Raw genomic sequence first — 23341 nt, 5'->3', positions numbered from 1 at the left:
ACGGAGGGAGTATTATTTATCAAAGTTTTAAAGACAAGAATAGTAAATAATATTATATGTTGTGTTTCAACCCCAACTATGTAAATAAATATATTTGTCTGAAAATAAATAAATATGTCCCTTTATGTGCATAAATAAATTGTAGTAAGATTTTAAAATTTTTAAAATACATCATCTCTTTTGAGCCGAGTTTAGTTCTGCCACTGATAGTAGTATCGAAAGCCATGCCGTCCGCTCGGATTAAATGCTAAACACAAAAATACACGAACATGAATTTTAGCTCAGACTCAAAGATTGAGACCGCAATTACGGGCTCGAGCAGCTTTGGTAAATGATTGGATTTACTAGTGGCAGAACCAGAAATTTATTTTGCCAGGTCGAAAATCGTTAAAAGTATAATATATAATAATTTTAACATTATATAATAAATTTAGAATTAAAAAAATACAAATCCCTAACATTTCAGTTTGTTTTTTTTATTTTATCCTTTTTCAAATATGTTTGAATATTTAGAATGTTTAAATTAAATTTATTGGATATTTGAACTGAATATTTGTAATAATAATATTTTTATTAAATTCATAGGACTGAATTGTTACATAAATATTAAAATTTTTTAAAATATTGTTTAATAAAAAAATAATAATAATAATAGACAACTAAAATAATTAGGGGGCAACACCCTTGGCCCCCTATTAAATAAATACCAAATAATGCATTTTAACTTTTATGATAAAGTTAGAATATCAAATTGCACATGCTGTAAATGCATAATTTTGAAATTATATACTGAGAGCTCTCTCTTTCTAAAATTTTTTATTAGTTCATTTAATATTTCAAATTTAAAATATATATATTTGTTTTATAAAATATTATATCAAAATATTATTTAAATAAAAATTTAATATAATATTTTATTTCAAATCAATTTCAAACCACAATCAAATAAATTATTCTTCGATAATTTTTTCCTTTCCTTTGTTTTTTTCAGCTATATTTTGGTAAGTCACCTTCGTGTTTAAACTTTCTGACACAACCCTCTTTCTCTTGTTTTAATTCGTCGGAACTATGAAACATTGAAGTGCCACTTAATTTGAAAACATACATTATTTTATTTTTGTTTTTCAAAAAGGTTTTTATCCCTGACTTGACATATAAACTATAATTGTTCTGAAATTAACGCGATATTATATTAACCGAAAAATAATATTTCTTGATATATTATGAGAATATTTTCGAATGATCAATTTACCAACATCATGGATGCATATCCATTATACTTTTACATTAAAATGCTATTATTATTATTATTATTATTATTATTATTATTATTATTATTTGTGGTCTTGGGATAGAGAAAATTGAATCTCTGACAAAGGTTTTATTATTATAATTATTATTACTCTTTTAATTTCTTTTTTTTTTTTTTTATCTATTATTTCTATTACTGTTCATTTTATTTTATTTGTCATTTTTAAAAAATATGATTATACACTTTAATCAAAGTTTAAGTTTTATATTTTATAATTTTTTAATTTTAATTAAACTATTTAGTTATTTTAATTGTAATATATACTTATTTTTATTATATAATATTTATTTTTATTAATATATTTCTTAATTATATTTTACTTAAATTTTATATTTACATTAATATGAACACTTTAATTAGAACGGATGGAGTATTATTTTGTAGTAAAGCACGAGGTAGAGATAATAGAAGCTTTGACCAAATTTTAAGTACGCATTTTCATATAGCGGCTGCGGTTCTCATATTATAAAAAATAAGAAAAAATTGTAAAAAATATCTCACACTTATACCATATTATCATTTTTTTTTGTGTATTTATCACGCTGACAAAATATATCTCACGTGTTTACAAAAATCGCTATTTATATTTTTTGCCCGCGGCCAAAGGATAAAAATAGTGACTTTTGCAAGTACGTGCGATATATTTTGCCAGTGAGACACAAAAGTAATAATGGAGTATAAGTGTGTGATATTTTTTGCAATTTACCTAAAAAAAAATAAAATAAAATAATAATAATAATAATTATTATTATATATTTATGTAAGAAAGAAAAGTCGAGAAGAGGTGTTGGTTTGCAGGTGAGAGCGAGAGTAGTACTTAGTACATACAGTAGTATTCTACTATGTGCCCTCATCCTCTACCTTTTATCCTATCGAAGAAGAAGATACATACAGACATACAAACATATATATATCCATGGCGGCAGTGACGGTGTACGGCCCAACCTACGGCAATCCGAAGAGAGTCATCGTCTGTCTTGAGGAGATCGGAATTCAATACGACGTCGTCCATGTCGACCTCTTCAAAAGAGAGAACAGATCACCTCAATTTCTCAACCTGCAGGTTTCTCTCTCTCTCTCTATATATATATATATGTATGTATATTGATTTTGATTAAGGTGTTTTTGCAAGCTGTATTGCAGCCCTTTGGAAAGCTTCCCGTCATTAAAGAAGGGGATTTCACATTATACGGTAACTAGTATTTCTTTTTCTTTTTTTTTTTTTTTAAAAGTTAAATTTCATTTTTTTTAAAAATAATTATTGTAAATATATAATTTGAGGGCTATATTAGATTAGACAAAATTCTTTGTTACTCTCTTGTTAATTTCATAATTGAGCGTAAATTTTTCAACGTATTTTAAAAATTGTATGAGACCTCCTTATACTTTAAAAATCGTTGAATAAAATCCCTGAAACCGTTGAATAAAATCCCTGCTATGCAAAAAATATAGACGTAAAAAGAGATTTCATACAATATTTTTGAAAGTATAAGGGGCGTCATACAATTTTTCAAATATAAGGAAAATTTACGTTGAATTTCAAAATCACAAGGAAGTTATGAACAATTTTGCTTTTAAATTATTATTTGAATTAAAAAACACAAAAGAATTAAGCATACATTAATAAATTGTTAGATGTTAGATTAATGTTGGCCGTAGATTCTGTGATGATCCGGCCCAGTCAGCATAATTTCACCGAATCAACATATGTCATACAAATAACCAGTATATATTTACACATAGTAAATATATCATATGCTGAGTTATAATATAATATACGTTGTATTATAAATATACTGATATATATAATATATGTTGATTACTTGTATTGTATATGCTGATCCGTCCAAATCAGCACCATACTGATTTGATCGCATCAGCAGTTGATACATGCCATTAACGTTTATAGTATAATAAATTGTTATGTTTTAATAAGCAATATAACCTTGATTAGTAAAAAAAGAAAAATTAGAAAAATATTTAAAATAAAAAAACCAATATATATTTATTTTTTATAAAAAGAAAGAAAGAAAAAATACAAAGTTATCATTACACATTTATCTATCCAATATTGTGCAAAGTGTACTTAAATAGATTTTTTATACTATTCATTATTATTTTCAGATAGCGACTGCGAGTTTTTATTAAAAACAAATAAAATAAATATTAATTTATAATTTTTATTCAAATATTACTAAGTATTAAATATTTATTTTAACTTATCACATTCATTATTTTAGAGATTAATGAACCCAAGAAGTGATAATGGGGTTCGTTTACTTATATATCCAAGTGATGGAATTTATTTATTTATATAAAAGTAAAATAATTATTGTGAATAAAGTTATTATTATTTATTTTTTTACACACATGCTGCACATGTATATACTTATGTATTTATTATAAATATATTATACATAAATTTAACAAATAATAAAAAAAAATATTGTGTTTCAATTGATTTTTTATAAATAAATAAAATATATATTATGTTAATTTATGTGTATATTATATTTCTTTAATAATATTTATTGTCACTCGTATCATAAAAAAAGAAAAAAAACAAAACAAAAACAAAAAACAAAGTGAACAAAACCAATAAAAACATTAATGATATATATAGGAAATCATCTCCTAAGTTTAAAAAATTTACGACTAATTAATATTTGTTTTTACAAATATTTACATAGGCGTGTTTACTTGATGATTTTTCTTGGGTGTTAGTTTTAAGTTTTGATCTGTAGAGTGGATTGAATGAGATATTTTGTAAAAAAAAATATATATTATAAATTTTTTCTTCTATTATAGTCTGTGCATCAATAATATATAAAAATTACGAATGCCCCTTCGGCAACAAATAATTTGCGTGTAGAATCCCGGGCTATCATAAGATACATAGCGGAGAAATTCAAGTCTCGAGGACATCAACTCATGGGAAAGACAATGGAAGAGAAAGGACTTGTTGAACAATGGATAGAAGTCGAAGCCCATAACTTTGATCCACCACTCGTCGACTTGATAACACATGTTGTATTCGGTCTGAGATGGGGCGTAACACCTGATCCGGCGCGCATTAAAGAGAATGAGGAAAAACTCAGCCGTGTGCTAGACATCTACGAAGAGAGGCTTTCCAGAAGCAAATATTTGGCCGGCGAAACATTCAGCCTAGCCGATCTTAGTCACTTGCCATTCGGGCATTATTTGATGAACCATATGCCCGGAAAGGAGTATTTGGTTAGGGACCGGAAGCACGTGAGCGCTTGGTGGGATGATATAAGCGCTAGGCCGTCGTGGAAGAAGATTATGGAGCTGTATCCGTATCCGGTTTCGAAGTAGAATTGATCGTGGCCGTAGCCGTGGTAATATGTGTTTGGTTGCAAGTTGAGAGATGTACTTGGAATTTCGATTTGATTTTTAAGTAAAGAATTGTTGTTTAGTGGTAAATTAAGATATGATATATTTTAAATATTTTAAAATTTATACTTCTAAAAGATATATTATATAGATATTGTTTTGTAGAAAATAAAATTTTATAAAATTTAAAGAAATAAACAAAAAGAATATTTGAATATAATTAATATAAATCAATTATGAAAAATATAGAGTTTTAAATTTATATAAATGTATTTACTTATAAAGGAGAAAAATAGATGTAGAATATTATAACTAGGCCATTCATTGAAAAGTTGGAAAATACTTGAGATAATAAAAATTCAAAGTATAATACCAAAGAAAATTGCAAAAATATCTTATAAATTATCATTTTTGTCTTTTAATTGTAATCCTAACAAAATATATTTTGTAAGTGTCACAATTTTGCTATTTCAATACATTGACCTCACGTGAATTTCTATCTCACTTATAGTTACTTATACTTCATGGACACCCTAGTAAAATATAACATATATGTCACAATTTCGTTAAAAATATTATGTACATGTCACAATTTTAACCATGCGTGGATTTGGTGAAACCACACGCTGTTAATGTACTGAAATAATAAAATTATGACAGTTGCACGATATATTTTACTATGATGACTATTTAAAAACAAGAGTGATAATTAGACATATATATGTGGTATTTTTTTTACAATTTTTCCTGTAACACCAATTTAAGTTCAATCAGAAACCAAGCGTAGCTAGATTCTACTAGGGGTGTGCATTCAGTCGGTTCGGTTTGAATTGAACCAAATTTTTAAATTTGATCGGTTTTCATTTTGTAAAAACTGAAACCCAAACTGAACCAGAGTTTAAAGACCAAATAAACTGAATCAAACTCGGTTTAAAACCGAAGAAACTCAACTTTTATTTATTAATATATATTATACAATCAAATATAAATATTCAAAATTATAATATATTATTTATTAATATATAATTTTTTTTATTATTTTTAAAAGTTTGATTTTTTTTTTGTTAACCAAAAATTAAAAATTGAAAACTATAACGAACCGAAATCGAAATTTATAAATTCAGTTTTGAATCGAATCGAATCAAACCAATTAACCGAACAATCCAAACTAACAGTTTTGTAAAATTCTCTCTTTTTTTTTTGTCTTATAAAAATATGTTTATTTTATTATTTCATTACGTATGCATATACTTATATGTGAAACTCAACTTTTTTTCAAATAATAATTTTTGAAGTTGACGAGGTGGGTTATCATAATCGAACCCTAGATGCTCGACAACTTTGATATCGTCCAACCAGTGGCTTCTCTCAAGTCTACCGGGGTGCTGAAGAATTTGTAGGTGACTAGAGCATCCGTTACAATCATTTTCATCATTACTTTTGTGATTATCTTTCCGATTTTTATTATAATAATACTCGTTACCTTTAATAGGAAATATAATTATTTTAAATTTATTACCTTTCTCAAGAACTGGTTACCTTCAACAAAAATAATGAAAATTAATTAAGTATTACTATCCCGTCCCACGTACCGTGGCTGCTACACTGTAAACACGATATTTTAGGAGGGGTGTAATTAGTAGATAATTAAGAATGTATTAGTGAAAATAATTATCCTATAATATAAATAATTATAAATTAAAATGAAGATAACTAATTAGTTTAATTAAAAATTAAAAAAATTAATTAAAAAAATTAAAAGGAGATTAAAGTGTGTAATCATTTTCAAAAAAATAAAAGTGACATGAAACGTGGGACGAACAGAAACGGCAACGTGGACATGATATGTAAGACGGAGGGAGTTTTTTTTTTTTTTTTTGAAATCTTAAAATTTTAAATTTCAAATTCAATAAAGATTATCTATAAATATATTTAAAACTCATTAACCAATTATAATCGTTTTATCTATCATATTTTACAATTATTTTGTTTGTCTCTAGTTTTTCCTATTCAAATTTTAAAATAGTAAATTATATGTTTCAAATTATTAAAATTTACATAAATTAATATTTAGAGATTAATATATAATATTATATAAAAATATTATTAGACAATAAAAATATAAAACTATGTATAAATAAATAAATTATTTTTATTATATTACTACATAATAAAATTATATAAAAATAAATAAATTATTGTAGGTATTATAAAATAGTAAAAGTAATGAGTTAAAGGTAATTAACTACAACGGGTGATAAAAAAAAGTAATTTGAATATGACTTGGACGAGAGAGATAAAGAAAATAATAGCCTAGAGGTAACGACTATAACGAATGCTCTTATGTACTTTGTTGGAAATTCGATCGGTCCCAAAGAGGTCCAACGTCTCCGAGTTTTATGCGCAGCGGAAAATATGAAACCGTGGGTGGTCGACACAACTTTGAACGCATGGTTCCCTTGTGGTTGTAACAACAGTGTGTGTTCGTGCAAAAATCGATAGTTGAATGAGTGCAACAAAGAAAACAACACACAAGGTTTGTTTACCAGTTCGATTTTCCAACCATGAGGGATTCAAATTCAGGAGTATTAACTAAACCAAATAGTTAGTTTACACTATATAAGGCACCAACCCGAACTACCCAACCTATCTTCTATCCAAGTTCCATTTAGTTTTACAAACTCTCATGGACTGGTTGTTATTGTACCGTAACGACACCCGCAGACCAACTTCCAAACTAAGAATAAAGTTGCATACCAGATAGTTATCTCCTTCAGCTTCAGCTCAAAGAAATACTTTTTCTCATCTTCAATCATCCATGTATGAGTTCTCTTAACACTTTATCTGGTGGAGAGAATAACACTCTCTAAGTCCTGGTTACACATCCACAAAAACAAACATACATCTATACAAAATACAAATCCTGCACACAAGATAACAAAGTTGACTGTGTGCTGTCTTTTGGGGCAGCAAGGGCGAGGCAATAAATGCATTCCAGGACAAGTGCAGCACGCAAGTGTCATCTCTTGCACGTCCTCTACATGGGACAAGTCGATTTGTCCCGAAACATTAAATATCCAGCTGGTTTAACCTGCACAAAGATGGCTACCCGGCTACAGTTTCTGTATGTAAAGTATTTGTCAAAATTGTATCACACAGTTGCTGCGACAATCCGACTAATGCATGCATATTGTCAAAAATTACAAAAAAAGAGTTTTGATTTTTGCATGTTACTGACATACTTTTCAAATAATCCTGTCACATGAGAACGAAAAGTTTAGCAATGGAATGATTATTTGGATATTTTAATGGAAATAGTATTTGCATGAAAGGATCCAATGATTAATCATAGTATGTAAAGAAATGATGTGAATGAAACATTAGGGTGTGTTTGTTTGGGGGATTGGATTGGATTTACACAATTCATCCAATTTTTTTTCCCAAAAAATATTAAATCAAACACTTATTTTTCATTTTTTATATTATACTAAAAATCAATTTTACATTCAAAACATCACATCAACACATATTTATATCACATCATACAACTATTCAAATTCAGAATTTTTACTATGAAATCCCAACTCAAAATCCAAACTCTGAAACAAACACACCCTAAATAAACACGATTCCAACAAGTTTAGAAGCTAAAGAGATATCCATATTTTTGAAGTTTAAAATCTCTGGGGATACGATTCCAAAGAAAGTGCAAAATAAAACAACATGGTAAGAGTTATGTGCCGAGACCAACAAGTTGTAGAGATAAGGCTAGAATGAGTGGCAAAATGGATAATGTCCAAAGCAGAAGACGCAGCGAACATGCTTGACAAAGACTATGTTCAAATCGGTTGATCAACCGATCGAGGTGGAGATGATAGGAACGCTCACGATGATCTCAACGATACGAAACGGGAGGATAGAAATAAGCTTAAGAAAATCTCAATTATTAATGCTTCAGAAAATAGTAAACCGAAATGTGGGAATGTCGACCACTAAGCTCGGTCGATAGAGGATGACGGCCAAAATATACTTTCTTGAGCTGTTGTACGAACTCCACATGGTCGTTTCAATAGGGTTGTCGTGAATCTTAGGTGAGATGTTTCTTGAGAAAGAAATTTGAAATATTGTTGCTCCATGGCTTTGGCCCTTAACGATTTTTGCTCTCTAAGGCGCCACCAAAGCTTATAAGAAAAAGCTTCTAATGGCAATGAAATATCCCAATATTGAAGATTTTTCCGTATTTTTACAAGAGAACTAACATGTTTCTTTTCTTGAAACCATTCGGGCCAGCAATACTATCCTCGTGCAATGGAAAAAAAATACCATCACGGACTTCATGGATTGAAAACGGATTTAATAAGCTGGAATTATCTTTTTCGAATGTCCAAACTTTTTTTTTCCTTTTTTTCCCTCACATGTACACAACATCAAACATGTCAAGGAAGAGCTCAACAGCTTGAACTACAACTAACCATTTAATCTCGAGATGTCAAAAATCGAAGACTTGCATCTTCTAAGCTTAACCATCAAGTGGAAAAACTTTGAATTTGTTTCCCAATCTAGAATCCATCTAGAAGCAAATCAGCCTTTTGTTGGGGAAGAAGGATTATTCGATTTTGTTGCATCTGCTTGGAATATTGTCGATATAAATTTATATATATATATATATATATATATGTTAAAGCATCAATAATTGATTTTATTATTATTACTTTTGTGAGAAATAACAAACGGTCAAATATTTTTTCCAATACAAAATCCAAATCAAACACGTCCATGACTTTAACAAAAGCTTAATTTAATTTATTGCATAAATAAAAAAAGTAGGTTTGTGGCTATTATTATTACTTACTACTTGTCCTTATCCTCTTCAATCCTTTTTATCTCATATCATTGTCCTTGTCTCAATAGTTGATAGTAATACATAAATATCAGATTAGATCAGATGAGATCATAAGAAGAAGAAGAAGAGAGAGAAAAAAGAACGAAGAAAGAAATATATATATATATCGATGGCGGTGGTGACGGTGTACGGCCCAACCTACGGTAATCCGAAGAGAGTGATCGCTTGTCTTGAGGAGATCGGGATTCAATACGACGTCGTCCATGTCGATCTTTTCAAAGGAGAGCACAAATCACCTCAATTTCTCAAATTGCAGGTCTCTCTCTCCCTCCCCCCTCTCTCTCTCTCTATAGATATATATATATATATTTGTATGTATGTATTTTGAATTAATTTGGAAAATTGAATGAATTGGTGCAGCCATTTGCTATGCTTCCGGTTATTAAAGAAGGGGATTATACGCTATACGGTACTCACTTGATACTACCCTACAATTATATAAACTTTATTTTTGTATTTGTATTTTATTCTATCAGCTTTTAAATCTATACTCACTTTCCTTTATGTTGTTGTTAAAAAATATTCAATTTTTTTTAAGTAAAAAAGTATTACATCTTTATATTTTTTTTATTATAAAAAAAATAACTATTATTATTATTTTTATTAAAACTCGATGAGCACACATTTTTCATAATGAAGGGAGTATAGGTTTTGAAATTTGATATTTTAGTAAGTACTGGTCAAGCATTTTTTTTCTTTCTTTATTTTTTTAATTGAAATTCTCAAATTATGTATTTTTATTTATTACAAAAAATTCTTACATTTGTTCAAAAAATTTTATATCATTCTAACATACTCCATTGGTGTGCATTTAAGTATCATATTTACATTTTGTCTTTTTCTACTTAACATTAAAAATATTTTTATAATAATTTTTTGTACAAATATCATTATATTAGTATTACAAGACACCGATAAAAGTAGTTTTAATATAATAATTAATATTCAAATATCAACAAATAAAAAGTAAATGAGACCTCAGAGCCAGAGCCGGACGGAGCCAGTAATATTTATATCTAGGGTGGCTTTTTCAAACATGCTTTGTCGACTATTGTATTCGGGTCTAATGATGACTCAATACGCTAAGGGTGTATTTGTTTAGGGATTTGGATTTTGAGTTGAGATTTGAATAGTAAAAATTTTGAATTTGAATAGTTGTATGATGTAATATAAATAGGTGTTGATGTAATATTTTGAACCTAAAATTGATTTTTAGTATAATATAAAAAATAAAAAATAGGTGTTTGATTTGAAATTTTTTGGGGGAAAAAATTGAATGAAAAATCCAATCCTCCAGACAAACACGCCCTAAAAGAAAATCAGTCGATGATTTTTGCAAATACTATTGATATTTTCTTTTTATTATAATTTATCTATCAATAATATACAAAAATTACAAATACCCCACTCGCCAACGAATAATTTGCGTGTAGAATCCCGGGCAATCATAAGATACCTAGTGGAGAAATTCAAATCTCAAGAACATCAACTCATGGGAACGACAATAGAGGAGAGAGGACTCGTCGAACAATGGATAGAAGTCGAAGCCCATCATTTCGATCCACCCGTCTTCGACTTGGTAATGCAAGTTGTGTTGGGTCCGAAAATGGGCATAACGCCTGATCCGGCGCGCATTAAAGAAAATGAGGAGAAACTCAGCCGTGTGCTCGACATTTACGAGGAGAGGTTGTCCACGAGCAAATATTTGGCCGGCGAAACATTCAGCTTAGCCGATCTTAGCCACTTGCCTTTTGGACATTATTTGACGAACCACATGCCCGGGAAGGAGTATTTGGTTAGGGACCGGAAGCACGTGAGCGCTTGGTGGGATGATATAAGCGCTAGGCCGTCGTGGAAGAAGATTATAGAGTTGTATCCGTATCCGGTTTCAAAGCAGAATTGATCGTTGTCGTGGTCGTGGACGTGGCCTTAGTGATGTTCTTGTTTGGAAGCTCTTTACTAAAAATAAAGTCGAAATAATGGTATCTTGAAACAATCTAGAGGTTATAAAAGTGTGGTTTGAGTGTATTTTTCTTTTTTTCTTTGTGAAATAATTATTGATTATGATATTTAAATAAAAGAATTATTATTATATATATAAACAATTTTTTGTTATATTAGATTGAGATTCGAACTTAATTTGAAATAAAATATTAATTTAATTTTTTTTAAATATAATATTTTGATATAATATTTTATTAAAAAAATAATATATTTTTATTGAAATATATGTATTGTTGATTCAAAATCAAAAGAAGCTATGATACATCTTGTATATAATATGTCGATAACTAAATACATCTTGAACTCAATTTTAAACGACAATTGTATGCTTCTGATTATTTGTACTTTGTGTTTATACATTGATTTAATATAATATTGTACGAACCAAAATAATATACTGCTTTGTCCCAAAAAAAATATCTATTTTTTTAAAAATTTCCGCCTCTTCAAAAAATAAAAAATATATATATTTTTTAATTAATTGTACTAACTATCTAATATTAAAAATTATTTAGAATTTACAATATATTATGAAAATATCAATAGTTTTATATTATACAACACTAATAGATAGTAAGTTGGCTTTTTTCTTCTTAATTTATACTTATATAAGAATATAATACTAAATAAAAAAAATCAATGTACAAAAAACAAATTAACATCTTGTCTCTTGCACGATGATTGCGTGAACAAAAGACAGAAAAATTTATTAAAAAAAAAACAGAACCTTTAAAGCCGAGAATTGTCGATCCTTCGAACTCCAAAGCCCGGCACCGGCAAGGTTGGTTCAGGCAGGGGCTTATTGCCATTGCCATGAGCACGTGCCGTATTCACAAAGTCGAGCACAATCGAAGCCAAGTCGGATTGAAGCTCGGTGTATTCATGATCAGCCCCATCGACTATGCACACCTTATGATTCGGGATATGCTTGTCGAACTCAAATGCATCTTCGACCGGGACAATTTCATCTTGCGTGCCGTGAACTGTTAACACCCTATATTCAAAGTGCAAAAGTATTCATTACATCTTCGATAAATCGCCCTCAAATATCTCGACAAAACTCAACAAACAAAACGGCCGGACTCTTCCTTTTCAGTTTCTATACTGGTTTTTGCTAATTAGATTCTATGTTTCCCTAAAAATATATTACCTCCATCCGGTTCTAAGAGTCTTGCATATTAATCTTTGAATATTAATTATTATATCAAAACATAGTATAAATTAAGAAAAATTTTCAAAAATACTTCAATTAGTGTCTTATAATACTAATAGAAAGACATTTGTAAAAAACACTATACAAATATAAAAATATTTATAATACAATGACGCAAAACGTAAATGCAACCCTTAAAGGCAAGACGGATGGAGAGAGTATATATATATATATATATTTGCTTTGTTATCTCAACACCTTTTTTCAATTGCGATTTCTCAAAAATAATAACAAAAAACACAACATTTAATACAAAAAAGTAAAAAAAAAATCATTACAAAAAGTCAAAAGATAAGTATTCAACCTAAAATAATAAGTATATTTTATATTTTTGACGCAATTTTTCATACCACAAAAAAAAAATAATCATTTCATCCAAAAATGTTGTGTAAACTATTTTCTCTTCACCAAAACATCGTATCAAACATTATTTAAAAAAATAATTAAAAAAATCCAAACTTTCAAACTCAATCCAGATTGAAAAGAAACAGACCCGTGTAAGATACCAACCTGCAACTTCGGGGAATAGTTCGACAAGCCGCAAGAGTATCAGTTGCTAGACGGTCAGTTAAACTTTCCTTTGTTACTCGATATTCAGTTTTTCCTTCACATAGCGCAGATGAGTCCTTTGTTAGAAAGTGTTTTTGAGTACAAAATCTACACAAAAATAAAACCTTCCCATCAATTTTAAACAGAACTTCGGAAAATGCTGTTGTTAAGTAATAGGAAACTTAATATGATGTCTGAACTTACGGATCACGACGAGGAAATCAGGATACACAAAGAGCTGACTTACCTTTCCGATTTTTGACATCAATATACCCACGCTGCTCGATTCTTTCTTGGAAGTCTTTTCCCAATCGACCTGCAATCCCTCTCCTTAAATCGAATCGACCGGACATATTGACAACTGTTTGTACATCACCATACCTTGAAGCATACAAAAGCACAACATTCCCTCCTGTAATAAGTCATTTCAGCAATACAACATAGTCATGGATATGCGCATTACGATTTTCTGAGATTCTTGTAACTTTCAAAGAAAAACGAATTCGGAACTTGACGCTAAACATTGGTGTTTTCCCCATCACGACTAGTAAAAAGTACTCGAAACATACTATTATACAATTAGAGTGGTAATTCGAACACATAATCAAAATTTACTCCTAATAAAATTCTAAATTCTAACATAAGTAACAAATTCTAAATTCGAAGATACGCAACTCTTCAATATTTTCCCACACAATTTGGATCAGATTCTGAGAAGCAAAATTCAGCAAATGAGTTCATAGATGTTCTTTTTAAGTGGTTCAATAGAATTTAACATTTCGTTATACAACATATATCATACTATCATTGATCAACAAGTCAAGAAACATGTTCGAATAGACTTTTCTTGCAGTCCAAAGAGACCAATTTATCCTGTCGAAAAACAGCAAAATCCTAAAACTATATAGGTGCACTCCTATCTAATTGCAGTCCTCGATTAAAAAATCGGCTAAATAACATCCTTGATCGCCTTTAGCAAGTTTTATTCAGCATCTAATGCTCTCTAGCTTTCACATATCAATCCACTAATGAAAATAAACCAACAGAACTTATGGAAAACTGTATGAAACCTTTACTGTGACCAATAATTGCCGCAATGAGACGTTCTTCCCTGCGAAAATGCTCGATTACAGACCGTAAATCTTCAACTTCTCTACAATAATTGCCATATTGGAATGACCCTTCACTCTCCCTAAAAGCAACAGAGGTTTGAAATTAGTTCAGTAAGGCATAATCCAAATCTGCAGAAGTTAACAAATTCGAAACAACTCACCCATTACCGGCAAAGTCAAAACGGAAGGCACTCAATCCCTCTTTCTCGAAAGCTAGGGCAAGGTTCACCATAGGAATGCGATCCTAAGATACGCCTAACAAAATTAATTATCACAAGGAATTCAAGACAATTGCGCGTATGAATTGATGAGAAAATCGGTTTAGATTAGACACCTTTGAGGATCGGAATCCATGGCAGACAATTGCAATTTCTAGCGACCCGGTTTCGCGTAATAGTCCTATAAGATTCTCGCCATGGCTATTCCGTATTGTCACTCTCTTCAGCTCAACCACTGGCAAATTAAAGGTCGATTGGGGGAAATGGCGATATGAATAAACCCTCGAAACGAAATGACTCTTTTTTTCTCTTATCTATCCATATTGAAAGTAAATCAGGACCGAGTAGATCGATCATGAATACTTACTCGGAGTGTCTGACTCCGTTGCTTTTTCCGGTGCCGGAATCCTGCCTTCAAGTTCACTCTGTACCGTTTCTCGATTCAGCAAAGGATGACTGTGCGTCGTCTTGATTTCCGTCTGCTCCGCCACTCTTTTTATTTATTAATTAATTATTTATTTATTATTGCTATAGAAGTCGTGCTTCTAACACCAAACCCGCTATCAAATAACGCATTATTATTATTATTATTCATTAGTCTGTTCAAATTATATTACTATATTATTTTATTTTATTTTTATTGTCTTTAAATTTATATATAATTTATTTATTTTAACGTTATTTTTTCTACTTAATTATTTTTATCAATTATTTAATAATTTTTTTATAATAACTCAATTTATTTTTATATATTCTCTTTAATATTAAAATATTATTATTTATTAATTTTCGTATCCAACTATATCTATAGTTTATAAGATATAAGGAGTATTATTGTTATCGTTATATTTTTCAATTTTCATATTTTTTAAAGTGAATTCTACACTTAATTTTTTTTTTATCTACTTTATTTTAATATTAAAATATTATTATTTTTTAATTTTTATATCTAATCAAATCTATATAATTTTACATAACATAAAGAGTATTATTGTTGTGTTTTTCAATTTCGATGTTCTTTAAAGTGAATTCTACATAATATTTATTTGATTTTAAGGTAAAATAATTATTAAATCTTATATTTTATATCGAAAACTTGTATGTTTTAATTGATAATCATAAAACTATAATAAAAATAAATAAATTAATTAATATAGCATATTTCAATCCATGACCTTACGGTCAGAATTCCACCCCATCTCACCGAGTCATCCTTTACCCATCTGTATGTAAATTGAGTCTTGATTTCAATTACTGGAGGAAATATTAAAATGCTTAGTTACAAAGTTTATTATCATTGCTGTCGTTTTTTCAATTATTTGTATATTCAATATTGTGAATTTCCCATTTGAAATTTTGGTTTAAATAGTTATTTGAATTTAAAATTTTATTAAAAATTAATATTATTTATAATAAATAGTGAAATTTGCATAATAAATTAGAGGAACTAAAAGGGTAGGGGTGTCAATTCGTGTTTTTGGGTCGTGTTCGTGTCAATTCGAACAAAAAATATTGTCAATCCGAACCCGACCCGAATTCGAAATCTGACTTGAAACCCTAAACCCGAATACGACACAAATTCTTTCAGGTCGGGTACAAGTTGACCTAAATTAGTTTCAGGTCACCCGAAACCTGAACAAACCCGATACGAACCCGACACCAAACAGCCCCGAAAATTTAAAAAAAAATTAAATTGACCTAAAAAATATTATTTTTATTTTTATTTTTTATATTTATATTATTTTAAATATAAAATAATATAAATATTATAAATTAAAATAATAATAATAAAAATTTCAGGTCAACCCGAAACACGAAATCCAAAACGTAACCTGATTTTGATATTTCAAGTTATCAGGTCAACCCGAAACACGATCCGAACACAACACGAATTTTTTTCGTTTCAGGTTTGAATCGACCTGATTTTTTTCAAACCCAAAATACCCAAACCCGAACCTAAAAAATTTCAGGTCGAATGAGTTCGATTTTTCGGATCGAATTTACTTTTAACACCTCTATAAAAGGGGGACTTTGGCGCACGACCCCCTCGAGCCATCGTCCACGTCACATGTGTTTATTATATTGCCGACTACAATCTTTATGTTGATTTAATACATTAATATATATATATATATACATCAATTTCGCTCAAAAAAAAATATATATATATTTTTTGAATTCAACAAAATTTTTCCATTCTTAGGTAGAAGAACTCTGACTCAACATTTGCCTTGTTGAATTTAGGCTTTGTTTAAATTAGAGTCTGCAAAAACTGATTTCGACAGGACCGATACGAAATAATTGGATTTGGGTCAAAGATTTCAACTCGATTATGTATACGGGTTGACACAAACACGACACGATAGTAAACGGATCGTGTTAGGGTTGAGACTCTCAACTCGAATCCGACACGACAACCCGATTATAATATATATTCATATTGATTAATGTATTTACTATATATACGGAAAATAATCATAATTTAATAATTTTCTCATAAATTAATTTAAATTAAGTTCAATTTTAAATAATTCAACCTAATTTACGCTCAAACCAATAAAAACCAACATAACCCGACAACATAACAAAAATTTTATTTAATTTGAATCAAAAAATTCGACTTAATTATGTATACGGGTCAACACGAGTCAATCCGAACCTGACACGATCATAAACAGGTCAACACGAGCCCGACATGATCATAAACGGGTCGGGTTAGGGTTGAGTAATTTAACCTGTTTAGGTTGTGTTTGTTTGGATGATTGGATTAGATTTCAACTGTTCATCCTATTTTTTCCCTAAAAAACATCAAATCAAATACCTATTTTTTATTTTTTATATTATACTAAAAATCAATTTTACATTCAAAACATCACATCAACACCTATTTATATCACATCATACAACTATTCAAATTCAAAATTTTTACTATTCAAATCTCAACTCAAAATCCAAACCCCCAAACAAACACACCCTAAAGTATTCAACCCGATACACGAATCGACCAATTGTCAACTCTATTTTAAATAGAAGTTTTTGGAATTTTGAAAATTTGAAAAAAAAAAAGTGATTTTTTAAAAAATAAATATTGTCAAAAATGAATTGTGTAAACAAAGTGATAGTTTCTAAACTATTAGCCATCGAACATTTTTATCTGAGTCAATGAAAAAAACAAAGATAATAGATGCACCAGTTTTCAAGTAGGACAGTTTTTCTTTAACACAAATTTTTGTATATTTTATTATTTGAATTCTATATTTTTTTGAAAAAAAAAAAAAAAACATATTTTTTTGTAAAAAATTCTCATCAAATATTATTTACTACAAAATTTAAATCAAATCTTTTCAAACAAAACTTAGATAAAAAAGAGTTGTTTCTGAGATTAATTAGATATAACAAATATATATATATATATATCTCTATAATTGCAAAGAGAATGAACAGTGTAATAAAATAAAATGGTACAATAATATAAGGAATATGTTTCAGAACTGAGACGATGAGTGAGAAAGAAATAATGCATGGCCATTGTCAGCAGAAACTTTGTCAAAGACAACCTACATCCAATTCTACTATCTTAAATAATTTAATTACAAATCCACCGACGGTAAAAAAAAAAAAAAAAAACACCCATCCTTTTAACTTTCACGTGAGCGAAAACTCGATCCAAGAAAACACTAATTGATAGATAGATGTGCAGAGAATATATATATATATATGTGTGTGTGTGTGAATGAATGTATGTCTAATGTATTTTGTAATAAAAACCTTGAAAATTTTTTAACAGCATAATTAACAGCAGAGTGACGATGAGTCCGAGAAGGAATAAATCAAAACCACGGGACAATTTTATATTTTATTACAGAAATCGAAAGGAAAAAGAAATTGAAAACAAAAGCTTAATTAATTAGGAGGATATGTTCTTACAGAAGAAGAAGAAGAAGGCAAAAGGGGGGGTTTTCAGGACTGCCATGGAGGTTGATTCGGAGCGGTCTGATGGTGACCGTACGATGAAGAAGCCAATTGATCGAGACCGTCCATGGCGACGAAGCTCCCAGGATGATGATGATGGTCGGGGAAGGCTCGAAGCCCTAAGAAATCCCTAGTCAGGCCGTCGTCTTTGATGATGAGATGGCCATTTTCATGGAAGCTGCTGTTTCTGTGATTGATCATCAGTCCATCGAAGGGACCTTGGAAGGCCTGCTGCAATGGCGATTCGAAGGCTGTGGTGGAGGAGGAAGAAGAAGAGGCAGCCATCATCAATGTCGTCATGTCTTGTAGGAACGAGGACGATCCAGCCCCAATTTCATGGTCACGTGACTGCAACGCCGCCGGCGCCGTGGCGGCGCCGGCGCCGGAGGATTGGTGGAGATTTTTGGAGCTCATTGTAACCCCCATTTGGGCTGCTTTCTGCAACAATGCTGTGGCTGACATTAGGGAATTGCTCGAATTGGAGGAGATTAGGGAATTCAGAATGTGACTGTTGCTGCTGTTCTTGGGATTGGGATTAGGGTTTTCTTGAATTGGGAATAATGGATTAATGTTGATGGGTGAATTGGGGGACAGCCATGGGGGGAGGGTTACGAGGTTTTGGGGGGTTTCTTGTTTCGGAGGGATTAAGGAATTAGTTTGGGTGAAGAGGTTGTGATTATTAGGGAGAAATGGGTTTTGAATTAGAGTGGTGGCCGCCATTGATGATCTTGAGCTTTCTTGAGCCAAAGCATCGCAGAAAGCTCTGTGGGTGATGAAGCTGTCCCTCCTGCAAAAAAACACAAACAAACAAACAATGGCTAAACAACAAAACCAACCCAAACCAAACCAAACCATACCACAAAAATATATACATACACATACGTATATATATATGTATAATAATAATACTGTATTGTCATCATGATTTGTGAAGCTTTTCTTTTTCCATCTTCTGTCACTTTCACACGCACACACACTCACAGAAAGTTGAAGCCTATCGTCAACTCTTCTTGAGGTTTTCTCATCATTTTTCCATAGACACAAGAAAAGGTCCTCAAAAATTTATTCTTTAACTAAAAAATAAAATAAAATTGAAATTCTTTCGTTGCTGTTCTTCGATCGATGTGCCCAAATTTTTTTGCAGAAAAGCAGCAGCCTGTGTGAATTCAAATCAACTTTTTTGTCCCCCCCCCCCCCCCCCCCAACCCCATATCAAAATCGATCAAGATCGGATTTTTAATTTCATAAATTGGATTTAGGGTTTAATTAATGAATTGATTTACCTGGAGAAGAGGGTGCCACAGTCGCAGCGATACTCTCTGGTGCCACAAATCTTGGAATGAGCTTTCCAATCGGATTGAACAGCGTAGCGCTTGGAGCATTTCTGGCACTTCCATTTCTTCTCGCCGTGCTTTCTGGAGAAGTGTTTTTTGATTCCGGTGAGGTCGCCGAGGGCTCTGGAAGGGTCATGGTGGACGCAGCTGATCTCCGGGCACACGTACACTTTCTTCTTCGGGACCTCCTTCGTGCTCCTTTGCTTCAGCTTCCATGGCAGATTGTGGCCCCTTCTGTGGAGCTGCAGGTTCTGGTCCCTCTGGAACCCCTTGTTGCAGATCTCGCACACGAATCTGTTGGTCGCCATTAGAGACCGCGGAGATAGCGCCACCACCTCCGCCTCAGGATCTGATCAATCAATCAATCAATTAATTAGTTCGATTTTAAATCGATCAATTCAATCGAAATCAATCGCAAAATTTTAGGTTAATTGCTGCTGTACGTACCTGGGTTGCCTGGGAGATTTCGTTTTTTCTTTGGAGGGGGTGGGTTCTCGTAATTATTGGCCGGCGCCGGCGGAAGTGACGGCGGCGGGAGGTGGTGCTGGAGGTACAAAGTGGTGCCGATTTCGTTGATGATGTTGCTGTTGGAGGAGATGCTGGCTTCATTGGAGATTGCAGATGTTAAATTCGACATATTGTCATCCACCACCATTCTGCAAACAGAAGTAAAAATAAAGAAGATGAAGGAAGGCCAGTTATATATATATATATATACATACATAGAGGGGTGGGGTGGGTGGGTGGGTCAGCTGGCAAGAAACAGTGTTGTTGTTGGTGATATTCAGCTTTTCTGGATTTGCAGAAGCTGCTAATTATACATATGCACAGAAAACCCTGAATCGAAAATGCCTTCTAAAAAGGTGAAGACAATAATAAAAATAAATATAAAAAAAATATAATAATATCAAAAGCCAAATTACACAAATTGAATCAATCTTGTCCTTGAATTTTCAATTCAATATTATTGATTTATTATTCCATGTATATATGTTCAGTTCACTGGTACTATTACTACTGGATTGGATTAATTGGCAGAATGAAGAACTTCTGTACCAAACCCTAGAGAGAGAAAGAGAGGAGGAAGAAGAAGAAGAAGAAGAAGAAGAAGAAGAAGATGACAAAAATTAAACCCATTGTATATATTACATATATATATATATTAAGAAGGCAAAGCTCAGTACTACACAAAGTCAGTTTTCACTGCAATATATATATATATATATACATACAAAAAGCTCCAAAAATCTTATACTAGCTAGTCTCTAACAAAAACACTTGTATCTATGTATCTGATTTAGGATTTTTCAATAAAAACATTACCTGAATTGCTGCTAAAACCAACAAGATTCGATAAAAACCATACACATGAAAACACACCTGCCTGCTTGCTTGCTTGCCTGTTTTAGAGAGAGAGAGAGAGAGAAGAGAGAGAGAGAGAGAGATGCTATTGTTGTTGTTGATGATGATGATGATAAGAGGGTATCTCTCTCTCTCTCTCTCTCTCTCTCTCTCTATGTGTAGAGTGCTTGTTTGTTTGTTTCTCTAGTTTTGCATCAAAAACCATAGAGAGCCCAAGGGAGAGCCACCTCCCATTTCTGACGTTTCACTTTGTCTTTTCCTTTGTTGTTTTCCTTCTTCAATTATTCATTTTTATTTTTTTTTTCAAAATTTTCTTCATTTTATTTTACATTTTTTATATTATCAATAAATCATACACATATATATATATAGAGAAAGAGAGAATAATTCCTAATTTTATTTTATTATATTTTTTTATTTTAGTGACATGCTTTTTTAATAAATTTATTAATTTTAGAATACTTAACAAATATAAATTACATAATTTAATTAAATTTATAATACTCGCTTCCTCCCTGTACAATATATCCATTTTTCTATTTTAATCTGTTCCACAACAAAGTATCTGTTTTTTAGTAACTGTATTTTCTATTAACATTAAAGATAATCTTATAGCTTACAATATATTACACCAATGTCATTACCTTTATATCACACAATACTAATAAGGTTATTTTTAGTTTTTCTACTTTATTTATACTACACCCCAATATAATACTAATATTTCAAAAATTTCGTGCAAAAAATAAACGGATAGATAGATAAGTGACGGAGGGAGCAATATATACGTAAGACCAGCTAAAAATCTCTTTATTTATATATTTATCCCTAATAAATAGTGTTTAAAATATTTATATACAAATTTTTAATTTTTTTAATCATATAAGAGTATATTAGTTCTTAGTTTAAAAATACCAACAATATCATTTATATAAAAAAAAATATATAATAACTGTGTTGATAATATAAAATATAATATTTTATGTTGAATTGTTGAAATTTTATAAGTAAATGATATATATGTTATATTAATATGTGTATATTTGTATTTTTTAAATAATATTTATGAAGGATTATTCCATTGAAAAATGTTAGAGTAAACAAACTAAATATTATAACTTACTATCGGTTAATTTCCTAAATATGTTCGAGTAGAAATGAGTATACGTGAGTTTATTATGTCATGATCTTTACAAATTGCTTATCCTTTTTTGTATATGTAATTAATTTTTACCTAATTAATTGTTGAGGTTTTACCAACCATATTATGATTTTGGTTGTTAATTATTACTCCTTCCGTCCCAGATACCATGTCCACCTTTTCTGTCCGTCCCACGCACCATGTCACTTTCCTTTTTTGAAAAATGATTACACACTTTAATCTCATTTTAAATTTTTTAATTTTAATTAAACTAATTAGTTATCTTAATCTTAATTTATAATTATTTATATTAAAGGATAATTATTTTCACTAATACATTCTTAATTATCTACTAATTACACTCTTCCTAAAATATTGTGTCTACAGTGTAACAGACACGGTATTTGGGACGGAGGGAGTAATTAATTTTTCTCATTCTTTTTTTATAATTTTCTTACCTATTATTTCATTTTTGAAATCTATTGGATTATACTAAAATAATTATATTTTTTTCGAGGATATATATAAATATATATTGAATCATATACTAAATTTGTTAAATTGTATTCTAAATTTCTTAAATCACATTCGGCAAATTTTCCTTTTCAACGACGAATCTGTACCAAATTTATAAATATATCAACTTACGCATTTTTTGGTCTAGAATCGTTACTATGATTTTAGTAAGCAAATTATTGATATTAAATTCGATCGGATACTTACCATTACCAAAAGTTGAATTTTGTACATAAAAAATAGAATAGTCCATATCAAGTTAGGATGTTGTAATCGTAACATTGCAATTTTTCGATATAATATTTACGTTGTATTTAGATGTATTTTTATTTTCATATCCACATTGTACAG

The 23341-nt window shown here is 30.2% G+C and overlaps 4 protein-coding genes across 6 annotated transcripts; 2 read left to right on the top strand and 2 right to left on the bottom strand.

The window, feature by feature from the left end:
- The first annotated feature begins 2116 nt into the window (after positions 1 to 2116).
- Positions 2117 to 4755, top strand: LOC127255620 (glutathione S-transferase F10-like). Its single transcript, XM_051281253.1, has 3 exons — positions 2117 to 2375; positions 2456 to 2504; positions 4185 to 4755. Exons 1-3 carry the CDS (start codon positions 2229 to 2231, stop codon positions 4646 to 4648), a joined length of 660 nt encoding a protein of 219 aa, XP_051137210.1. The 5' UTR covers positions 2117 to 2228; the 3' UTR covers positions 4649 to 4755.
- Positions 4756 to 9599: 4844 nt separating this feature from the next.
- Positions 9600 to 11597, top strand: LOC127255899 (glutathione S-transferase F9-like). The gene is made up of 3 exons (XM_051281666.1): positions 9600 to 9825; positions 9930 to 9978; positions 11003 to 11597. The coding sequence occupies exons 1-3, from the start codon at positions 9679 to 9681 to the stop codon at positions 11470 to 11472; spliced, it is 666 nt and encodes a 221-aa protein (XP_051137623.1). The 5' UTR covers positions 9600 to 9678; the 3' UTR covers positions 11473 to 11597.
- A 545-nt stretch (positions 11598 to 12142) lies between these two features.
- On the bottom strand, positions 12143 to 15147 carry LOC127255400 (putative uncharacterized protein YDL057W). Of its 2 annotated transcripts, none has more exons than XM_051280912.1 (7): positions 15033 to 15147; positions 14782 to 14900; positions 14609 to 14702; positions 14406 to 14527; positions 13583 to 13747; positions 13297 to 13390; positions 12143 to 12567 (listed from the first exon to the last, which is right to left on the bottom strand). In XM_051280912.1, exons 3-7 carry the CDS (start codon positions 14677 to 14679, stop codon positions 12303 to 12305), a joined length of 717 nt encoding a protein of 238 aa, XP_051136869.1. In that variant the 5' UTR covers positions 14680 to 14702; positions 14782 to 14900; positions 15033 to 15147; the 3' UTR covers positions 12143 to 12302. The 2 variants fall into 2 exon arrangements, with proteins under 2 accessions (XP_051136869.1, XP_051136867.1); XM_051280910.1 differs by having other exon boundaries at positions 14609 to 14691.
- Positions 15148 to 18491: 3344 nt separating this feature from the next.
- On the bottom strand, positions 18492 to 21499 carry LOC127255719 (protein indeterminate-domain 7-like). 2 transcript variants are annotated; one of them, XM_051281412.1, is made up of 4 exons: positions 21352 to 21499; positions 20419 to 20627; positions 19921 to 20320; positions 18492 to 19424 (listed from the first exon to the last, which is right to left on the bottom strand). In XM_051281412.1, exons 2-4 carry the CDS (start codon positions 20624 to 20626, stop codon positions 18626 to 18628), a joined length of 1407 nt encoding a protein of 468 aa, XP_051137369.1. In that variant the 5' UTR covers position 20627; positions 21352 to 21499; the 3' UTR covers positions 18492 to 18625. The 2 variants fall into 2 exon arrangements, with proteins under 2 accessions (XP_051137369.1, XP_051137368.1); XM_051281411.1 differs by having other exon boundaries at positions 21295 to 21496.
- Positions 21500 to 23341: the final 1842 nt, after the last annotated feature.

This window comes from Andrographis paniculata, unplaced genomic scaffold, assembly GCF_009805555.1.
Source record: "Andrographis paniculata isolate CXL003 unplaced genomic scaffold, ASM980555v1 Contig54END, whole genome shotgun sequence".
NCBI classification, from domain to species: domain Eukaryota; kingdom Viridiplantae; phylum Streptophyta; class Magnoliopsida; order Lamiales; family Acanthaceae; genus Andrographis; species Andrographis paniculata.
The sequence above is the reverse complement of the archived record's forward strand: the minus strand, read 5'-3'. Positions and strand labels throughout refer to the sequence as shown.